The sequence below is a fragment of the Choloepus didactylus genome, chromosome 15, assembly GCF_015220235.1.
Source record: "Choloepus didactylus isolate mChoDid1 chromosome 15, mChoDid1.pri, whole genome shotgun sequence".
Classification (NCBI taxonomy): domain Eukaryota; kingdom Metazoa; phylum Chordata; class Mammalia; order Pilosa; family Megalonychidae; genus Choloepus; species Choloepus didactylus.
The window spans coordinates 38,480,125-38,501,573 of NC_051321.1; the positions used below are offsets into that span (position 1 = coordinate 38,480,125).

At 43.6% G+C, this 21,449-nt stretch overlaps 1 protein-coding gene across 50 annotated transcripts in view; it reads left to right on the forward strand.

Moving 5' to 3' along the window:
* SORBS1 (sorbin and SH3 domain containing 1) overlaps positions 1 to 21,449 on the forward strand; it is a 255,908-nt gene that overhangs the window by 209,463 nt on the left and 24,996 nt on the right. For 27 of the 50 annotated variants that reach the window (XM_037805198.1, XM_037805195.1, XM_037805201.1 and 24 more), the window contains 8 exons: positions 1,188 to 1,360; positions 1,864 to 3,339; positions 3,998 to 4,083; positions 7,301 to 7,468; positions 11,463 to 11,509; positions 14,490 to 14,604; positions 14,908 to 15,033; positions 21,089 to 21,283. In XM_037805198.1, coding sequence (XP_037661126.1) covers positions 1,188 to 1,360; positions 1,864 to 3,339; positions 3,998 to 4,083; positions 7,301 to 7,468; positions 11,463 to 11,509; positions 14,490 to 14,604; positions 14,908 to 15,033; positions 21,089 to 21,283 — 2,386 coding nt within the window. The remainder of the gene's footprint in view (positions 1 to 1,187; positions 1,361 to 1,863; positions 3,340 to 3,997; positions 4,084 to 7,300; positions 7,469 to 11,462; positions 11,510 to 14,489; positions 14,605 to 14,907; positions 15,034 to 21,088; positions 21,284 to 21,449) is intronic. The other 23 variants (XM_037805223.1, XM_037805226.1, XM_037805227.1 and 20 more) reach the window with 3 other exon arrangements.

The following is a 21,449-nucleotide window of genomic DNA, read 5'->3' on the forward strand; positions in this document are numbered from 1 at the left end:
AGGCTGGGGATATGTACAAAATGAAAGGCCAGCCGCATGAAATGCAAAAAGAAAATCCACTGATGGACGGGTAGAATGAAAGACGGATGTGTGATAGAGCAGGTGCACCCCAATGTTCATTGTAGAGCTCACTATCATAATTCTTTAAGCTTTTCTGTGTATTTGAAATATGCATAAAATATTGGGTGGCAAGAATTCCACTATGCTGAGGATCTTCAGAGCTGAGAAATCCATTTAATACCAGTAAACTGAATTCAGTAGGATTGAAAAGCAGCTGAGGAGAAGCCTAAGTACTTTGGTGGGAAAGAGGTCATTGACTTAACTGGGAAGAGCACACAGGTGTGTGTGTGTGTCTGTGCGGCTCAGTGTCATGTCAATGTGCAGGTGTGTGAGGGCATAGAAAACTGGGATAAGGGGAAGGGAAGGCTACAATGAGTAAGTGCTGTTAGTTTTTTTCCATGCCACACCTCATTCCGAAAAAGGATTTGTGGCAACTTGTAAAAAATACCTAGATTTCAACAAGGTAAAAATAAATGAAGAATACAATGAGCAATAGTTTATCCCCATAATACTTATCATAAGGTTCTGAACACATTTTGAAAGAAGTATGTGCAGATTTGGGCTGTGACAATGAAAGCACATAGAATGTTTGGTTCTGATTTTGCTTGGTTGCTGATTTTCCTGGAGGCACAGGACAGCTGGACTGGTAGTTAATTTTACTCCTTCATCAACCAAGGCGCTTGTGAAGAATAATCCAGAAAAATAATTCAAGTAGTAGGCTTAAAATAGCTGGTACTGGCCAATGACACATCAGAGGCTCGACTCATGTCCTTGACTGTACTAACGAGTGTGCAGATCTCTGGGCCCCCAGCCGTCCCTCCCCAAGGCAGTGCTTCACAGCATTACCCTCTATGCACAGACACTGTCATCCCAGTGAGAGCACTGCTATTTGGATGAGACTCCTGAGCACTTGGGAGCCTCAGTGGGCCTATCTTACCTGTAGAAATCTATGTCTAAATAAGGGTGCCCTTTAGCGAGGACAGTGCTTGATTAGGATGCTGGAAGTGTCTTCCTAGTCCTCAGCTGGTAATATGGTTTTTAGAAAAATGTTTAAGATGCTAACTCTTATCCATATCTTTTTGTTTCTTTCTCTTCTTTCTTTCTTTTTAAAATTACATTGTTTGTAGTATATATTCTTCCAACTTCCATGCTGTAAAGAGGGAATCAGATGGGGCCTCTGGGGATCTCACTAGCTTGGAGAACGAGAGGCAGATTTATAAAAGTGTCTTGGAAGGTGGAGACATCCCTCTTCAGGGCCTGAGTGGGCTCAAGAGACCATCCAGCTCAGCTTCCACTAAAGGTAATTGGGTGGGTGTAGCGTGGAGGCGTTTCTCCTGTATACACGTGTTATCTCAATGTTGGCAGCACGTGAACCTCCACATCTGGGACAGGTTCTGACTTGCTCAGATCCAGATTCAGGACTTCTAGCCCTCTTAATTCCCCTCCTGTTTTCTCACCGGCCATTTTTCTTTCTGGTATTAACAGTTTCCCTTCCTTTGAACCCCTAACTTTGTTCTCCCTGAAGCATCTCTTCTCTCTCCATCTCTTTTTATTTTTCTCTAATTCCCTTAGAAATTAGCTGAGCTTTGGCTTTTCCTGGCTCTAGCAGGGTGGCCATTTTTTTTGTTGCATCTTTGCACCTGCTTTGCAGCACAAATTATTTTGCTTCCAGACATTGACTGGAAATTGGGGGAAAAAAAAAAAGCCCTTATGAAAACTGAGCATGTTACCTCTCCTTTTATTTTAAGCAGCTTTCAGCTCTAACCTAATGGGTCTGTTTATTTTATTCTGCATGCTTACCAGTGGATCGTAAAGGTGGGAATGCTCACATGATTTCTTCATCTTCGGTTCATAGCCGAACGTTTAACACTAGCAATGTGTTAGGCCCTGTGTGTAAGCACAAGAAGCCCCTGTCTGCTGCAAAAGCCTGCATTTCGGAAATCCTTCCTTCCAAATTCAAACCCAGGCTCTCTGCTCCCAGCGCTCTTTTGCAAGAACAGAAGAGTGTCCTGTTGGCTTCAGAGAAGGCTCAGAGCTGTGAGAACCTTTGTATTTCAGCTTCTTTGAATGATTCCAAAAGAGGTCACCCCCTCCACGTGGGAGGGAGTATTGAGAACCTGCTCATGCGCTCTCGGCGAGATTATGACAGCAAGTCGAGCAGCACCATGAGCCTCCAGGAGTATAGTTCCAGTGCCAGGAGGCCCTGCCCTCTCTCACGCAAGACTGGAATGCAGTTCACCATGTTCTACCGGGACATGCACCAGATCAACCGAGCTGGCCTCTTCCTGGGATCCGTCTCCTCGAGTGTGCGGGACCTTGCCTCCCACTTTGAAAGGAGCAGTCTGGCCTTGTCCAGGGGTGAGCTGGGCCCCAGCCAGGAGGGCTCAGAGCACATCCCCAAGCACACTGTCTCATCCCGCATCACAGCTTTTGAGCAGCTGATTCAGCGGTCCCGGTCCATGCCATCTCTGGACCTGTCCGGCAGGCTGAGCAAGTCCCCTACACCTGTGCCATCCCGGAGCGGCCTGACCTCAGCCCGCTCGGCTGAGTCCCTCCTTGAGTCAACCAAGCTCCGGCCCAGGGAGATGGACAGGATGAACCTCAGGGGGGGTTATGCCTCCCCAGCATGTAGCAATATGGCGGATCCCGGCACCTTGGCCGTCACAGGCCTTGTGCCCTCTGACCCCCTCGCAGCCTGCTCCGATGAGCTAGACCGCTGTTCAAACATTTCCAGTGACAGCAGAGAGGGCAGCAGTGGCAGTGTCCACGGAGACTTCCCCAGACATCGTCTCAACAAGTGCAAGGGTACCTGCCCAGCCTCGTACACCCGCTTTACCACCATCCGGAAGCACGAACAGCAGCAGATCCCCAGACAGCCTGACTGGCGCCTGGATTCCAGAGGGGACAAGGGCACTCTCCTCAGGAATATCTACCTAATGGGCCCCCTCCCTTTCCGCTTGAAAAAGCCCCTCCAGAACCAACCCAGACAGCCGTCCCCCAGTGACTCCTTGGGCTTCCCGCCGGGCCAGAAACCAGAGCGCCCCAGTCAGCCCCATCAGGACGAGCTTCCCTCCAGGGGGAAGCCCTCTGTTCCCAAACGTCTGTCTTCCCGACACACCATGGAGAGGTTTAGCCGGATCTCCAAGCCCCCTCAGGAGAGACCCTGGGTCCCAGAGGCCTGCCCAAGGGTCTTTACTAATGGGAGCTCTGTGCCATACCCAGACCATGGCCTGGATAGAAACAACAACCCCCACAGTGAACTGGGAACGTCCCGCGGAGGTGGCATTTTGTGTCTTTGACCAGTCTCACCTCATCCGTGTCTCCACTTTGCTTGCTCTGTCCCCTCCTCCCGTGTGCCCTTGGTGCTCATCTTCTGGTCCGTCTTTTGTTTTCTGTTCATTTTGCTTGGCAATTAATCATGGCTCGTAGCGGCTGCACTTCTTTAAAAACAAAGCCCTTGTGTCATTTAGACTAACCACCAAACTCTGTTTCGAAAGAAAAATTGGCCGTTTAGCTCATCTGAGAAATGTATTTGCACCAATCCCTGACTTATCCCATGGTTTTTTGAGAGGCAGCCTCTCTCGGTGGCCCTGTGTGTGTGTATGTGTGTGTGAGAGTGCATGGTTTGTCCCTTTAAGACACTGCACGTTACTTAGTAGGGACACTCTTCAAAACAGGACCTCTGTTTTTGCTCACGTTTTGCCTTCCAATTGGTTTTCTTTGTATTGGACTAGTTCGCTAGTAGATCCAAGGTGGGGGTGGGGGTGAGGGAGAGTTTGTTTTTTCTTCAAAATTTGATTATTGATCATTAATCAACAATGACTCTAAAAACTTGATATTTCCAATGGATGACAGGTTAATAGCTGGAAATCTTTTCTCAACCTGGTTTCCTGAACTGAATCATTGTCTATTTTAACTCTACTTTGTTGTTTTAAAGATTCAGAATCACCAAGACATTTTATACCAGCTGATTATCTGGAATCCACAGAAGAATTTATTCGACGGCGTTATGATGATAAAGAGGTAAACCCACCTTAAAATCTCTTAGCTCTTCCTAAGCTAAAAATCTGAAGGAAGTATCAGAGGTGACATAGTCTAGTGATTAGAAGCAAAGATTGAGGTCTTTACCAATGCCTCTGTCTATGACATAGGCTCACTCATTCCCCTTCTAGTCTTCTTATCCAAAAAGTAGGACTGATCTCCCTGCAAGTACTAAGTTGTAAGTGTCAAGTCCAGTCAGCACTAGTGTATAGGAGGTACAGAATGAGATTGCACCACTGCATTCAGTGGTTTGTAAGTTGGAAACCAGAATTTGCTTTGTTCTTTCCCCTCCCCCACCTCTATAGTCTGTAGGGAAATCCACTCACATCTTTCTCCAGTACTGCCCATCCCTCTCAGCATGAAGCATAATTCAAATTTAGAAGGATGTGGTAGGAGAAAGAAGAAAATGAATGGTACATTTTATAGAACAGTTTGAGAAGACTGGCAATAATTCTGTTGCCTATAACTGAGAAGAAGGAAGAAACCCCAATAATCGTTAGTAAATCCCAGCCAATTCCTTCAAAATGTAGATTTTCTTGCTGCTACCGAAATGTCTGTGCTAACAGTGGTATGACTGACAGGGCAGAGAATGGAGCTCTTTCTCTCAGCGATTTAGGAAGAGAGAGTTCTAAATATCTGCCCAATAGGCAAAATCGAAAGTTTCTATTATCATACAATGTTGTTACGATGAGTGCTTTCTAGTCTTTACATTCCAGGAGAAAGGGACCTATAGATTAAACAAAACTCTGATGCCCATTTTCCTGTAATGAATTGAGATGAAGAATGCTTTAAACCTGTTGGTGGCGGGGTGGGAGTGGGGGTGTTCACATGTATAAAACCCAGTTCCTTTTCGTTTGAAGTCCAAAATCCTTTTTCTATATTCTGTTTTGTAGGGCGGTTCCAGAGTTTAGGTGAATTTTCCTAAAGGACTTAGGGTAATGCTGATTTTGAGGAGAACTGAATACTAATAATCATTGCTGCCAGGTGGTGAAACAAAAGATAAAAAAGAAATGACTATACCTCTCTTCCTCTCCAGGCACAATGCCAACAGTATTCAATAAGACACTTGCACCTGTTGATGGAAAGAAACAATACGAAGCATTTGATACACAGCATTATCTGTAGTAATAAGAGCAAAACTCATTCTCATTGAGTGTCCATCAGACTACAGAATAGATTCATTTATATAGCTCTTGGTTAAGGGTGCACTGTCACTGAGATATGAAATTCCCACTTACATAGGCCTGGGCTACTGTGATGAATGAAGATCTAATTCCTTTTTAGTGGTATAAACCTGGCTTCCAACCTGGAAGGTTTTTTGGTAGAATTTTTGCCTACCACATGGGAAGCACATTTTACTTACTTTGTTTAGCAATTGGTAATTGATATATTAAAAGTTGCATATAGAAAATGAGCAGCTTGCTTCCTGAATAACATAGACTCGGAGATCCTTAAAGGTTCTGTGTTTTCTTCCCCAGGGTTTTTGGCTTATGTGATTGATAAGCTTTGGGGCTGATGCATTTACTGAGGTCAGATTCAAGCACTGGGCTGGGAGCTTGGCTCCATTTGACATCCACTGATTCTCTTTAGGCCTGGCAAGAACACTGGGGTATTGAGCCAGGGCACATGGTGGTCTCAAGCATCAGTCCACTCCCCTCGCTACAGAAATGCCTCAGAATGCCCAGCTCATGATGTGTTGGTCCTGGCACTTTCCTGTGCAAGTGCTTTATTGTTAACATTGATGATAATGACATTTCAGAAAATGAGAAAGTGTCAGCCCTAGAAGGGGCATCAGTGATCATCTACCCACCTCCTTCATTTTAGCCAGGAAAGGACCGTGGCAAGGTCATGGCTTTTCCAGGGCCACATAGCAAGTGAACTTATACCAGAGGCAGGGATGGAAACCAGGGTTCCCGATTCCTGGGCCAGTGCTCTTTCCACAACTGTGCTTTGCAAAGCACTTTCTCTTGTCTTTTCTCATTTAATCTTTACAGCAGTTTAACTGAGCACTAGAAATCCCACAGCCATTTGATGAGTAGTTGCCACTTTATATGGAGACTTTGGAGAAAAATTGGGCCCACCATCCCTTGGGGCTAAATGTCACTTGAAGCATATAATTGCCTCCTGGAAGAATTCTGATGCTTTATTGAACCTGCTAAGAATTATCCTATTGGTTACAATTAATGCTTTCCTATAAGGAGAGTTAATCCCAGGAATGTAAAATAGCATAGTATAAGATAAAAGATGAAAATTATATTCCATAGGATTATTTCATTAGGTAACAAAAGGGCATTTAATAAAATGCAATGTTGTTGAATTTTTGTAAAAGGCTTTTTAAGAGAAATAAGTGACTATTTCCTTAATCTAGAAGAGCATATCTCTTCTAACCCTAGGCACCATTATTCTTGATTTATTTTCTATGTTTATATTCTAACTTGTTCTCTTAAATTCTGCTGCATCTCACCTAATAAATAAATAGGTAAGAAAGTACAGTAAGAAAGTAACTGATGCCCTCTATCGGTGCCAAGGCCTCCTAAGAATTGTGCCCAAGGGAAGGGTTGGCTGGCCTAGGAGAAGGGACACCATATGTTTTGAAATAGGCAGCTTCACTCTGTCAAGCATATTAGAGGAAAAGACAAAGGAAACACAAAAATGACCTCGTTTCCATAGACCCCACATAGTGAAAGCCCATAGCAGGTTTAATAGGCCTGATGGGGTAGGAGGAATCAGGCCAGCCCTGGTCCCACCGTGGGAATACACTGTGGGAGCTCAGCACTGCCTAAGTAAGGTAAGGAGAGCTCTTCTAGCCCCTGTGGCCAGCCCAGAATGCTTATGCATGCTCTGGATTTATCCCCTGGGGTACCTGGCCTTTGTTGCCCATGTCTCAGGGGGCAGGAGGCTTTTGGCTGAAACAGGAGATGATTTGCCAGACAGTGTAATTGTATGGAATTCATCTTTCCCGGTATCCCAGCTTCCCCCAGGTTTCTCCTGTGCAGTGCTGTCTCCTTCCTATGCAGAGTGCACCGGAGGTAGTTTACACTGGGAATATCATAGTTGTGGCTGTAACACCCCTGCCATCTGATCCTTAAAGTTTCCTCCCTTTTGTCCCAGCACCTTCTTCCTTAGTTGCTTTTGTTGGCAGTTTCCCAGTATCATGGACCAGATAATTCACTGCCCATTTTATGCAATTTCATGGCAGAAACTTTTAGCGGACCAGAGACGACTTAAGCGCGAGCAAGAAGAGGCCGATATCGCAGCTCGGCGCCACACGGGCGTCATTCCGACACACCATCAGTTTATCACTAACGAGCGCTTTGGGGACCTCCTCAATATAGACGATACGGCAAAAAGGAAATCTGGGTCAGAGGTCTGTTTTGGTCACCTCGATCTGCTGCTTGACCCAAAGCAATATTTGCTTCCCCCCAGCATTGCCTCCTCTAGGTCAAATTAGTTCTCCAAATAGCATCTGTCATCCTGCTGCACTTAGGCTTGCTTTGGCTCTTTTGTGGCTGGTAAAGGACATGATTCCCACCATGTCCTGTGCTCTGTATGTTCAAGCATGCCTGGCTGTGGGACTGGGATCTGCTGGCGCATACCCCTAATGCATGCCTCTAGAGTATCGGCTGCCTTCATGAGTCGAGTCCTCTACATCTTGTGTTTTATCATGATACTGTGTACCTGTGCATTCTGCTTAGAAACCTCATACCTTAGTCCATATGCATTAGCAGCTTATGGTGTGGGCAATTTCAAGGGTCTTCTTTGAAGAGATGGTATAGGGAAACACATATTCCAGAGGTTAGCCAGCAATTCTTTATTTATGCCGTTTACCAAGGCCCTCAAATTTAGTGATGTTAACAGAAAATATCAGAGAACAAGACTGCCATTCATGTATGGATGGATTCAATATATAAAGCCTTCAGTAGTGCTGAAGCTCCTTACTGAAGAATTCTGAAATCCAAAGAGTTTTTCAGTTAGGCTAAGAAAGCAGCCAAGAGAGCTCTGTGAGACGTTCCATTTGCTCCCTTAATTTTGACATTTCTAGGTTTAGATTCCAAAAGCTTGATATTATTTATAAAAGGGATGAAGAAGAACAAACCTTTGAAGTGACTTTATCCAGGTCTTGGCCTCCTACACAAATGTCAACATGCTGAAATTCTTGTGCTGGCCAAATACTGCATCTTGCATCAGAGTTGAATGCTTTGCCACCTGACCCTAAGTGGCCCTGCAGAAGATTATCTCCTTTTGAGTAAGGGGAATGGGGATTTGGGAGGTTGGGTAGTGACATCCAAAGTGTGCACAAGTTTCTTAACCTTTCAATATAATAGTTGATAAATGCTCACGTTTATATCTTTTGCATGGCAGAGGCATCTCTTGGCATTCATCAAATGGTAAATAAATAAAAGTTGTCTGGGAAGAAGAGATAGAGAAAAGAGGGAACCAGATTAAAAGAAGGAATGATGGAGAAAAAATGTAACATAGAAGAGGCAAAGTTAGCAAGTGTTACTCAATTTCAAGGGAAGGACAGCCCCTTGGCTGTCAGCGTTCCAGCTCCTCCTCAAAATGGCCTTCCTGCTTGTGCATGATTGAGGGAGAGGACAGGAGCATGCAAAGGCACCCAGGGCTGCACCTACATGAGTAGGTAATTCATGCCAAAGAAGAATGGAATAACCAAGGAGAGAGGCAGGCAAGCTCTGCCTAACCTGCCTTACCTTCCTTCTCTGAGAGCAGTGATGCTTGAACTTGAGCCACGTATCCGAATCCTCTGGAAGGCTTGTTAAAGAACAGATTGCTGGGCCCTATCTCCAAAGTTTCTGATTCTGGAGTGGAGCCTGAGAATTTGCATTTCTTACAATTTCCTAGGTGATGTTGATGCTAGCCTAGAACACGCTGTCCTAGAAGTTGGCTGACAGACATGAGAAAGTAGAGACCACAAAGTCCCAAGTACACTGTGCTATGTGGACTGCTTCAGTCACATTCAGTAGAACTTGGTTGACCATTAAGTCTGTGTAAGACCTTGTGGGGAGGCGAGGAGCTGGTGATCTAGTAAGAGAGGCAGTCACATACACTGGTTATCTGTATCCTAATAACTCAAGGCTGTGGGACCCAGAGGAGGGAACAATGGATTCGGCTTCAATAAGGATTAGAAAGAGGAGGAGGGAGATGATGCTTTGTACAACCAAAAATGACTCACATACATAAGTTTTAAGAGTTCAGTGGAATAGGTGTTTCTCAACTTTGAGTTCGGTGGAATAGGTTTTTCTCACTTCTAGAGAAGAGTTGGAGAGAGACTCTCAACTTTGAGTAAAGGTGTTTTTCAACCTTTAATGGCAAAAAAAAAAAAAGGAAAGGAAAAGAAAGGAAAAAAAAAAGAGAAGTCTCACCAACCCCCAGTATTGACCCAAACTAATTTACAACTTAAATGCTAAACAACAACAACAAACTATACACCTATACAATTGTATTAATTTAATTGATAGGTGATACTGTTTTATTCAAACTGCATTACCACTCAAGGTATGAATATAGTGTATTTCAATGTAAGGTCTTTAAAGTTCACCCTGCTCTGCAGCTGAGTGCCATGTGGTGACTCACTTTTCCCCCTACTGTTTTTTCTATTGGAATCGCTGTGAAATTTTCGTCCTTACAATGCACCCTTCAGTCTTTTGGTTTTCTCTTGTGAACTTGGTATTTGTCATAACTGTTCTTTTCTCATTAGCCCACAACTGTTGAATTTTGCTATTTAATCACAGACAGACACAAATGCAGGCTTTGAAATTGTGTGGTATTAACTTATTTATGAGGCAGCTATTGAGGTGACCCCTAATACGTACACGTTCAGAATAGATGGATGGAGAGGTCCAAAAGGAAATCCAAAAATAAAAAAATTCCTGTGGAGAATTCATGTCCCTTAAGAAGATCCCTGAAAGACCCCATTGTAAGGAGCCCGGCAATATGGAGCGTGTTACTGAGGGATTAGAATCTACTACTGCTAAGCCTGATGGAGCTTATGCAGACCATATTTTCTCACCTAGAGGCTCCCAGTTTTCTTCCTCCATTTTTGTTCATGCTCTCCAATATTAAGATGTGTAATTTAATTTTCATCACATTGTTTCCCTAGACCAGAAGGTCATAGCAGTTGAAGAAATTGGAAGACCCCATTTGCTGAATGGAAGCTTTGGTGCTCACGCAGCTCCAGATATTAGTTTTTCCTGCTGACTTTGGGGGCTTCTCCTGGCTGGGGGACAGATTACACTGGCAGCCAGAAACAGCCTGCTCACACGGTTCCTCCCCCTCCCATCTATTAAATATAAATAGCTAACATAATTACTTTTAAAGGTGGGGAAGAAAAATATGCAAAAGAATGTGGTAAGTAAAGTTACACTTCTTGCTGGAATTGGAGACGAAATTTCAGGCAAAGAAGGAGGTTTAGATAAGGTGTAGCAGCAAATAGATGTGCCTGACAGGAACAGGAAGAGTGTATTCAGAGGTAAAGGCTGTTAGGTGAGAGTGGAGAGAAATTACCCAGAGGTCTTAACCACGTCAGGAATTGAGAGTTGATCTGAGGGACAATTGAGAGCCTTGGCAGACTTCAAAGCAAAGAAGTGATGTGACAGAAGTATTTGAGGAATGTTATTTGTGCTCCTGAGTGACAGATTAGAGTGAAGAGAATGTGAAATAAAAGGAAGCTTTGTGCCTCTAGGAATAAGAGGTCAGACCTGAGCAGGGTTGTGGAGGAATGCAGGCAGGGTCAGGGCAACTTGTTGACAGACTTGATGAGAAGGTGGAGACTGGGGTTGAGGATGCTTTCCAAGCCTGTGGGTCTGGAAAGAGAGGCCTACCCCACCAGGAATGGGAAAGCACTGGCAGAAAGACAGTGAGCTCAGGGCTCACTTATCTGGCTTTGGGGATGATCTCATAGACCATGAGTAATATACAGAGTCAAAGATGATATGAAAGGTGAATCAGGGTTTCATTGATTCGCAGATCATAATTGTCCCCCAGAGAGTAAGATAAAAAACATCTCCGGACTTCTGGCTGATTTCTGTTTGGTCACCACAGCATCATTTTTTGATGGCCATGGTCAGCTTTGGGGAAGCAGTTCAGCTTTGGGACTTTTCTAACCATCTCTTCCCCCAAATCTGGCCCCCTTTGGGGGTATTCTCATGAATGATGTAGTTGACTGAATATCCATCTAGTATTCTGCTAACGTCAGACAAAAGGAATTTTGCCCAGAATTCTACACCATAATGAATTGGTTACAGTGAATCTTTTCTGCTTTGCTTTCAGGAGACTTGTGAGAGTGTGTCCTTTTCATTGTATACGACTTGTGATTTTAACTTGTCCTTGTTCATTGTGTTTAGATGAGACCTGCCAGAGCCAAATTTGACTTTAAAGCTCAGACACTAAAGTAAGTGCCACCAGTCATATTTATCTGTCTTCTTAGCTGCCTCTTTGAAACATAGCAGTTCACTTTTAGAGAAGCGTTGGATAAATAACGACAATAATGAAAAAAAAAACACAATAGTTTATAGAGTTTAGTATGTGCCAAGCACTGTTCAAAATGTTAATTCACTCAACCCTCCCATGACTCTATGGGGTGGTGCTGTCATGACCCCACTATATGAATGAGGATGGCTTCCAGGTTAAGAAACTTGCTCATACTGGCACTGTAATAGGTACTAAGGAGACAGGAGAAAACAAAATGGAAGATCCCTGTCTGGTGGAGCTTACTAGTTATTTGAAAGACTACAGGTAATTCTTTCTCTTTCAAAAAAAAGAAGAAAAAAGGAAAGAAACTTGCCCAGGCCAGTAGGTGAGGGAATCAGGATTTGAACCCAGGCACCCGGGCTCCAGAACCTGTGCTCTTACCCACTGCAACACCCTGACTCCTGCTATATAGAGGTGCAGTTTGCTTTAAGCGGTGGGTTGATCTGAGGATCCCTTTCTATAGAAGGAACCAAATCCAGCCTCCAGTTTAATAACCCGCTGTGCTGCCGTATCCCAGGAAATTAAAGGCTTGTGGGAACCCATGAGAGACTAGCCTTTCACCAAATATGTTCCTCAGAATGCTAACTAACCACCTAGATGTTTCTCAAGAAAAAGAGTGTTCCGTCATGGAAATGAGTTCGGGAACCACTGCATGCTGTATCATTGGCATTTTAATGGCTCTAGGAGTCCTGCAGTGAAGAAACCTGATTGGCCTATTTAACCCAGTGCTTTATAAATTTAGGTGAGCAGGAAACCTTTATATTTTCCATGGAACACTGTTTGGGAAATGCTTCTGGAGACTGGGTTCCAAAAAGAGCCTGCTCATTTCATTTCTAATTATGGATTATAACTGCACCATGAATTTTCATTGGCAGCTGAAAGTAAAATGACCAACAGCTGTCCCATTGTCCTGCCCTTGGGAGCCTCGATGGGAGTCTCCGTGTTTGGGATAAGAGGGGGAGCGCCTCATCCTTGGATGCTGGGAAGCACTGTGTGGGGGCTGAACAGCCATGGTTCTGGTCCACTTGGGTTTGTCAGTAATTACTCAAATCATCTGACTCATCAGCTGCACAGGAGGTGGCGGCATGATGTAATGGAAAGATTGTGGGCTTTTAGAGTCAGGCAGTCCTGACTTCAAATCCTGACCATGCCGCTTACTGTCTCTGTGACCCTGGGGAAGTTACCCAATCTCTCCCATCCTCAGTTTCCTCATCCCGTGAGATGGGAATAAAAAGTACCTCTTGTGCAGGGCAGCTAAGGATATGAATGATGTAATGCCTAGAAAACATTTTGCACAGTGTAGTAAAAATAAGTACTCAAAATATGTTAACTCACCGTCCTGCTTTTGTTAACCAAGAGAGGATAACAGAGATGTGTGAGTTAACTTTCAGTTTAATCAGGACATGTGCCTGTCTTCTGATGCTAAACAGTGGGACCATTACAGCTCCTAAACACCCCTCCAGCTGGGAGACGTTCTCCAGCAGGGGGTGGGCATGCCAAGGGTTCTGCTTCTCTGTGTGCCAGGGTGGGGTTTAATGGGGGGTGAGTGGGGTTGAGTCACAACAGCTCCAAAGAGGGATTTGGTAAAATTTGGCCAAAGGTGTTCTTTCTTAACAGACAAGTGCCCTGGATCCCCTTCCCTGGGCTCTTTAAGATCAGATTACCATCTGCCGGGCATGGGACCCACAAAGGCTGCCTTGTTCTTTCATTCAGCACAGTGCTGACTTGCTGTAAAGTTTTCCAGATGTGCCCCATTGTTTAGCCAGCATCTTTCACGTACCATGGGACTTCCTGGCACACTTCAGTGCAGGCACACCCCCTCCAAATTACAGTCAGAGACCTTTCTTTCATGCTATTGGTTTGACGCAAATGGAAAAGACCTAGGCATTTTTTTTAATTCAAGAAAACTTCAAGTTACAATTTTCTCTCTCCTTTTAAGTTTTTGTTTTGTTTAGCATTTATGTTTTGTGTCATTTTAAAAAAGGGATCTTGGTTAGATTTTGACATTGTTCTTGAGACAAGCAAAAGAATGAATATGAAGAAATTGAAAAAAAGCCTGATGAACATATGAAGGAGAATGCACTTGTCATTCTAAGATTTCTTTTCCATGTTGAAAAGAAAAGGGATTAACATTTACTGTGTGTTAACCATATACCAACCACTGTTCTAGGTGCTTTATTTGTGGTATGAGACTGAATTCTCCCCAGAATTCTGAGCTTCTGTTTTCAGATAAAGAAACAGAATCTCAGAGAGATTAAGCATCTTGCCCCAGGTCCCAGAAATAGTTAATGGTAGAACTGGGTTTTGAACCCAAATCTGCCTAACATCAGAATCTTTCTACTGTGTGATGATAGATAGTTAGATGGATGAATGGTGAGATGGGTAGGTGGATGGAAGGCTAAATGAATGGACTGATAGGATATCAATATTTCACAAATATTATGAGGGTAATTGAAAGCAATGAAGACATGCCTTGTTAGGGCATGGAATAGAGTAGTGAAGGCAATTGCCTGGAAGGAAATGTTTTTTTTATCATTTAATAAACTTCAGTTTAGATTGCTAGGTGCATCACTGTGTCTGAGGTAACTATTCTGAGCATAAGACAGCATTCACATTTAAAATTTCATTGAGGAAACCAAAATACAAATTAAAAGGTTTCTGAGCACTTTCACATGCTATACAGTTTACTGTTAACATCCATCCCACAAAAGACTGGAAAAATGCCAAATGTGATGTAATTCCCTCAATAGTGGTTTTCACTTCCAAGTATGGCACCCACTCTTCTGCCATTTGTCCCCTTCAACCCCAATTAAAGTCTCCCTTGGCTAAATAACTGAAGTGTCTTAGTCTTATACATATTGAAACATCTGCTAAAATGATGTGATTCTCTTTTTCAACAGGGAGCTTCCTTTGCAGAAGGGAGATATTGTTTACATTTATAAGCAGATTGATCAGAACTGGTACGAAGGAGAACATCACGGCCGAGTGGGGATCTTCCCACGCACCTACATTGAGGTAGCGCAGCTGCTTTTCTTTCTAAGGAAAAGCCCAGTCCTTCAAAGCACCACTTATTTACTGAATGTATTGTGATTATTTCCCTTCCTTTTGCTCTCTTTTGCCTTTTTTTTTTTATTTTATTTTTATTTTTTTATTTTTTATTAAATCCAGTTTTATTGAAATACATTCACACACCATACAATCATCCATGATATACAATCCACTGTCCACAGTATGATAACATAGTTATGCGTTCATCACCACAATCTGTCTCTGAATATTTTCCTTTTGCCTTCTCTTTTCCCTCCCTTCCTTTCTCAGCTTCTTCCTCCTGCTGAGAAGGCTCAGCCAAAAAAGTTGACACCAGTGCAGATTTTGGAATACGGAGAAGCTGTTGCTAAGTTTAACTTCAACGGTGATACGCAAGTAGAAATGTCCTTCAGAAAGGTAAGCCCACCCTTTGCATCCATGCTTTAGGGCTCTGTCGGATGTACTGTTGCCATGGGACTGTGGCTCTGATAAGCATGTCAGTCTGACAGTGCTCTCTGTATCCCCAAGAGATGTGCACCCATCAAGGATTGAGTGAAGGGCAATTGGAGAATGTCTGAGCTTAGGTATGTTAAAAAGAAACCATAGCCTAGTGTCAACATTTAACTACACTGAGTTCACTTTTAAAGGCAATTATTTCTGGAGTCTTAAGATATCTTTCATATGATATTACCTTTTTGTATTGTATTAGTTAGGGTTCTCTAGGGAAACAGAATCAGTGAGAGGTATCTATGACTATAAAATTTATAAAAGTGACTCACGCCAACTGTGGGTATGCACGAGTCCAAATTCTGTAGGGCAGTCAGCAGACTGTCAACTTCAAAGAAGATGTCCGATGAACTCCTCAGGAAACGGACCGGCAACTTTGATGAACTCCTCAGGAAATGAACTGGGATCTTTGACGAATGTGTTCGATGAACTCCTCAGGAAACGAACCAGCAACTTCAACGAACTCCTCAGGAAACGCTTCGCTGGGCAGCCGAAGAAGAAGTGAAGGTCCTCTATCTGTGTCACTTATAAGTCTTCAACTGATTAATTGGATTAAATCCAGCCAATTGCATTCTCTCATTGCAGAAGACATGCCCTTCGGTGCGTCATCAGTCACAGCTGCAGCCAGTTGACTGATAATTTAATAAACCAGCCTGTTGGTTTATTAACCAGCCACAAACATCCTCGCAGCAATTGTTAGGCCAGTGCTTGCTTGACCGGACAGCTGGGTACTATCACCAGGCCAAGTTGACACATGAAGCTAACCATCACAGTCCACCCCTTGTGAACTTGGCAGTTATACACATCACCTAAAACCATACTTTATCTCTAAGTAGATAACAACAACAGACATATATTTTGCCTAACAATACTCCGCTGTGCAGCGTACACCTGGAAACGCACTAAATCCAGAATAGGGTGCAAGTCCTTGGGTGACATTAGCTCTTAAAATTGATTTCCTTTAGCTTAAATACAGCAAAATGAACAGTACAGGTTATGCCATATGATAAGGGGATAAGACAGAGAAGAAAGTGAAGATATTTGCTTTACAGACATATACAAACATACTCATAACAAAACAAGGAGGAAATATTTATGCCTTCATAGTCCTTGTTTCTGTAACTGGTCACGTGGCCATAGTTCATATTTATCACTACCTTCTTCCACTACCCATTCCATGTTCCCTTTCCCTCAGCAAGCACTTCAGCTGGCCGTGGTTCTTTGCCTGGTGGGGTGACCCAAACCTACATTCCTGAAGTTTCTTGGCCATTGGTAGTCCTGCCTGGATTGGGTTGTTGCGGTTTTCCATTGACTTTAATCACAGGGCATGGTAGCACTAAGAGACGCCCTAGGGGATCTCCTGTATTCCAGGAAAACTCTTCTTTACTTCCATTGTGTAGTTGCAGTGCTATTTCCCCATGATAGTCAGGATCAATCAGCCCAGCCAGTACAGTAATCCCCTTCCTTGCCTGTTGATTCAGAGGCATAAGAAGTGGCCAGGTGGCAGTCTCAACTTCCAGTTCGATGGGATTATTGTTGTGTTTCCTAGTGGAAGCACTCCTCCTTTTGGAACAAAGACTTATAGACCAGCAGAGCTTAAGCTTGCAGGGACAGGAAGCAAAAATTCATCTAGTGGATCACTAAGAGTGATAGTGAGCAGTACCACTCCTATTTCTTCCGGGACCCATGAATCCTGGCTGTGGGAGAAAGAGCACAATAGAGTGGACACTGATTCAGAGCATACCCAGCCTCCTGGAGAACACTGCCCCAATGCAAGGTATTGCCACCTAGTTGGCGCCATAATTGAGTCTTCAACAGACCATTCCACCGTTCTGTCAACCCAGCTGCCTCTGGATGATGGGGAACATGGTAAGACCAGAGAATTCCATGAGCATGTGCCCATTCTCTCACTTTATTTGCTGTGAAGTGGGTTCCTTGGTCTGAAGCAGTGCTGTGTGGAATACCATTATGGGGTGGATAAGGCATTCTGTAAGTCCACGGATGGTAGTTTTGGCAGAAGCGTGTCGTGCAAGGAAGGCAAACCCATATCCGGAATATGTGTCTATTCCAGTAAGAACAAATCGCTGCCCCTTCCATGATGGAAGTGATCCAACGTAATCAACCTGCCACCAGGTAGCAGACTGATCACCTCGGGGAATGGCGCCATATTGGGGACTGAGTGTGGGTCTCTGCTGCTGGCAGATTGGGCACTCAGCAGTGGCTGTGGCCAGGTCAACCTTGGTGAGTGGAAGTCCATGTTGCTGAGCCCATGCATAACCTCCATCCCTACCACCATGACCACTTTGTTCATGAGCCCATTGAGCAATGACAGGAGTTGCTGGGAAAAGAGGCTGATTGGTATCCACCAAATGGGTCATTTTATCCACTTGGTTATTAAAATCTTCTTCTGCTGAAGTCACCCTCTGATGAGCATTCACATGGGACACAAATATCTTCATGGTTTTTGCCCACTCAGAAAGGTCTATCCACATTCCCCTTCCCCAGACTTCTTTGTCACCAATCTTCCAATCATGTTCCTTCCAAGTCTCTGACCATCCAGCCAAACCATTAGCAACAGCCCAGGAATCAGTATACAAACGCACCTCTGGCCAGTTCTCCTTCCAAGAAAAGCGAACAATCAGGTGCACTGCTTGAAGTTCTGCCCACTGGGAGGATTTCGCCTCACCACTGTCCTTCAGGGACATCCCAGAAAGGCGCTGCAGTGCTGCAGCTGTCCACTTTCGGGTGGTGCCTGCATATCATGCAGAACCATCTGTAAACCAGGCCCGAGTTTTCTCTTCCTCAGTCAACTGATTATAAGGAACTCCCCAAGATGCCATAGCTGTGGGCTGGGAAAGAGAAGGTAAGGTGGAAGGAGTGGGGGCCATGGGCATTTGGGCCACTTCCTCATGTAACTTACTTGTACCTTCAGGACCTGCTCGAGCTCTATCTCGTATATACCACTTCCATTCTATGATGTCAGACAACCCCCAGCTCATGATAGGTAACTCAGGTCTCATGGTAACTTGTTGGCCCATGGTTAAGCGTTCTGTCTCTACTAAGGCCCAGTAGCAGGCCAACAGCTGTTTCTCAAATGGAGTGTGGTTATCTGCAGAGGATGGTAAAGCTTTACTCCAAAATTCTAAGGGCCTGCATTGTGATTCTCCTATAGGAGCCTGCCAGAGGCTCCAAACAGCATCTCTATTTGCCACTGACACTTCCAGCACCATTGGGTCAGCTGGATCATATGGTCCAAGTGGCAGAGCAGCTTGCACCACAGCCTGGACCTGTTGCAGAGCCTCATGTTGTTCCGGTCCCCACTCAAAACTGGAAGCTTTTCTGGTCACTTGGTAAATGGGCCAGAGTAGCACACCTAAATGCAGAATCCAGGGTTCCAATGTCCTCACTCCATTATTATTAATCCATATGTCCCCATCCCAAGTTTCGGGATCCCATTCTTTTCCAGTCAATGCCTTTCTTTACTTTAATAGCAGACACCCTGAGGGGTTGAGATTTTAGTTTATGTTGTAAATCTGCTACTCGCACAATGAGAGTCTGCATCTAGTTTTCAGAAACCTCAAGTCTGCGGGCACAGGAAATAAGATTTTCTTTCAGAGCACACATAGAAACCTTTACATCTGTCATACGGTATTTAAGTTTTGAATTTGAAGCCTTTAGCTCATCCCTTTCTCTTACAACTTTATCCAACGTATCTAAGAGCAGCCAGCCAACATCATTATACCTCTTAATTCTGCAAAACTCGGTGAAGGTGTCAAAAACACTGTCACCCAGAGCCTTGCTTCATACAAGAGTATGATTAGGAGAATCAAATGGTGTTATTTTGCCTATCTCCTTTGCCAACTCATGCCATGGACTGTCAGTGCCCTCTTGATTATTGGAAATAGAGTCATTAGTGCCTTTGAATCTAAGCAGAGTAGAAAACAAATTGTAAAAGCCCATTTTAAGATTCTGTTTCTCAAGAACCACTCCTGGTACCAAGTTGTATTAGGGTTCTCTAGGGAAACAGAATGAGAGGTATCTATTGACTATAAAATTTATAAAAGTGACTCATGCAACTGTGGGTATGCACGAGTCCAAATTCTGTAGGGCAGTCAGCAGACTGTCAATTCCAAGGAATATGTCCGATGAACTCCTCAGGAAATGAACTGGGATCTTTGACAAATGTGTTCGATGAACTCATCAGGAAACGAATCGGCAGCTTTGACGAATTCCTCAGGAAGCACTTTGCTGGGCAGCCAAAGTGAAGGTCCTCTATCTGTCTCGCTTATAAGTCTTCAACTGATTAATTGGATTAAATCCAGCCAGTTGCATTCTCTCATTGCAGAAGACATGCCCTTTGGTGAGTCATCAGTCACAGCTGCAGCCAATTGACTGATAATTTAATAAACCAGCCTGTTGGTTTATTAACCAGCCACAAACATCCTTGCAGCAATTGTTAGGACAGTGCTTGCTTGACCAGACAGCTGGGTACTACCACCTGGCCAAGTTGACACATGAACCTAACCATCATGTGTATATATGTTATATTTCATAATAAAGAAATAGCTGGAACTGTGGGATTGTAACCTATACTATTCTTTGAAATTTGCTCTCTAACCACTTGTTAAATTGTACTTGGGAAGTTATCACTTTTATGTATATATGTTATATTCTATAATAAAAAATATGATAAAAGACACCTTTCATAAACTGTATTCAGCTAACATCTATTGAGCACATAATGATGTGATAAATATTGTGATGGGGGCTAGATTTTACAACATACTGATGTGGCCTAGTAGAAAAAACAAGTGCTTTGACCCCAGGGGAAGTTTTAAAAAGCTTTGAAGCCAAAGTCACAGGTTATCAACTGTGCAGCTTTTGAGGAATTAAATCATCTTTCTGAGCCACAACTTCCTCAAATATAAAATGAAGATATTGGCCCTCTCATAGGGTTGTTGTAAAAAGATTCAGTGAGATAACATTGCTGCTAAGTCAGTAGGAGCTGTCAGTATTTTTATTATCATTATTGCCTTTGAGGAACTCAGCATGTTTACTTTGTACATAATTAAGCTGTGCAGAGAGACTCTTCTTCCCAGGAATTCAAACGCTTTATTTACATGTCAAAATTCTCTACCTTGCTAATATTGTTAAAGTTACTCATTTTATCAAGGATTGGAGGAAGCAGACACAGGTCTTAGAAAACACGAGTTACCCTGTATAAAAGAAACATTGGAAGCGACCTGAATGTCCAACAGCAGGGGATCAGTAATGAAGTCATGTGTGCGTACAATCGAATACCCTGAAGTGGCCCATTAAGCTGTGCAATACCATTAAAAATGTAGAATTATATTTCTTAATAAACAAGGAATTTCAGTGAATGTTATTAAGTACGAAAAAGCAAGTTGCCAAAAGAAAATACAGTTCATACTCAATTTTCATAAGAAAACATGTGCAAGTCTAATACATGTGCGTAGAAATAAATCTTGAAAGAACATTGATCAAAATATTAATAATGGGATTAGCAAGTGCTGATATTATGGGTGATTGTGATTTTCTTTACGTTTATTTTTGTTCTAATTTTTTTATAATTATATATGAAAAAATAAAGTTATAAAAGGAAAGAAAAAAAAGATTACCCCAAAAAACATTGCCTTAGAGAAAAAGTGGATATCCATTTTGCATTAAATGAATCGAAAAACCTACCTTTGCCTGTAAGCTTGGCGGGATATGAACCTGACATTCTCCTTTATTTAGAGACCAAGCTTGACTTCCTAGCATCAAGGTAGCTCGAGTGCTGCTAGGATCTCCATCCCAGTGATGTTAATCCAGCCAACTGTAGCTGGGGAGGTTTTTCTGAGCCAAGAATGTGATCAATATTGCAGTTCAAGACAGGGTGCAGCCAGAGCCCTCTGACGTGCTGAGGCATGGTGGGAAAGCGCCCTTGCCTTGCTATGTCTTGCAGGGTGAGAGGATCACGCTGCTTCGACAGGTGGATGAGAACTGGTACGAAGGGAGGATCCCGGGAACGTCCAGGCAAGGCATCTTCCCCATCACCTACGTGGATGTCATCAAACGGCCACTGGTGAAAAACCCCATGGATTACGCTGACCTGCCTTTCTCCTCCTCCCCAAGTCGTAGTGCCACTGCGAGCCCACAGGTATCTAAGCTGCTTGTCCCTGGTATTCACACCCAGCCTGACAGACTAACAGAGCTGATGGCACACAGTCCCTCTGGGCTGGTCCTTTAGCACAGTGATTCAGAACTACCCGCAGCAATGCAAAGTATATGCCAGGGCTTATTTTCATGCATTTTTCAATCACTTG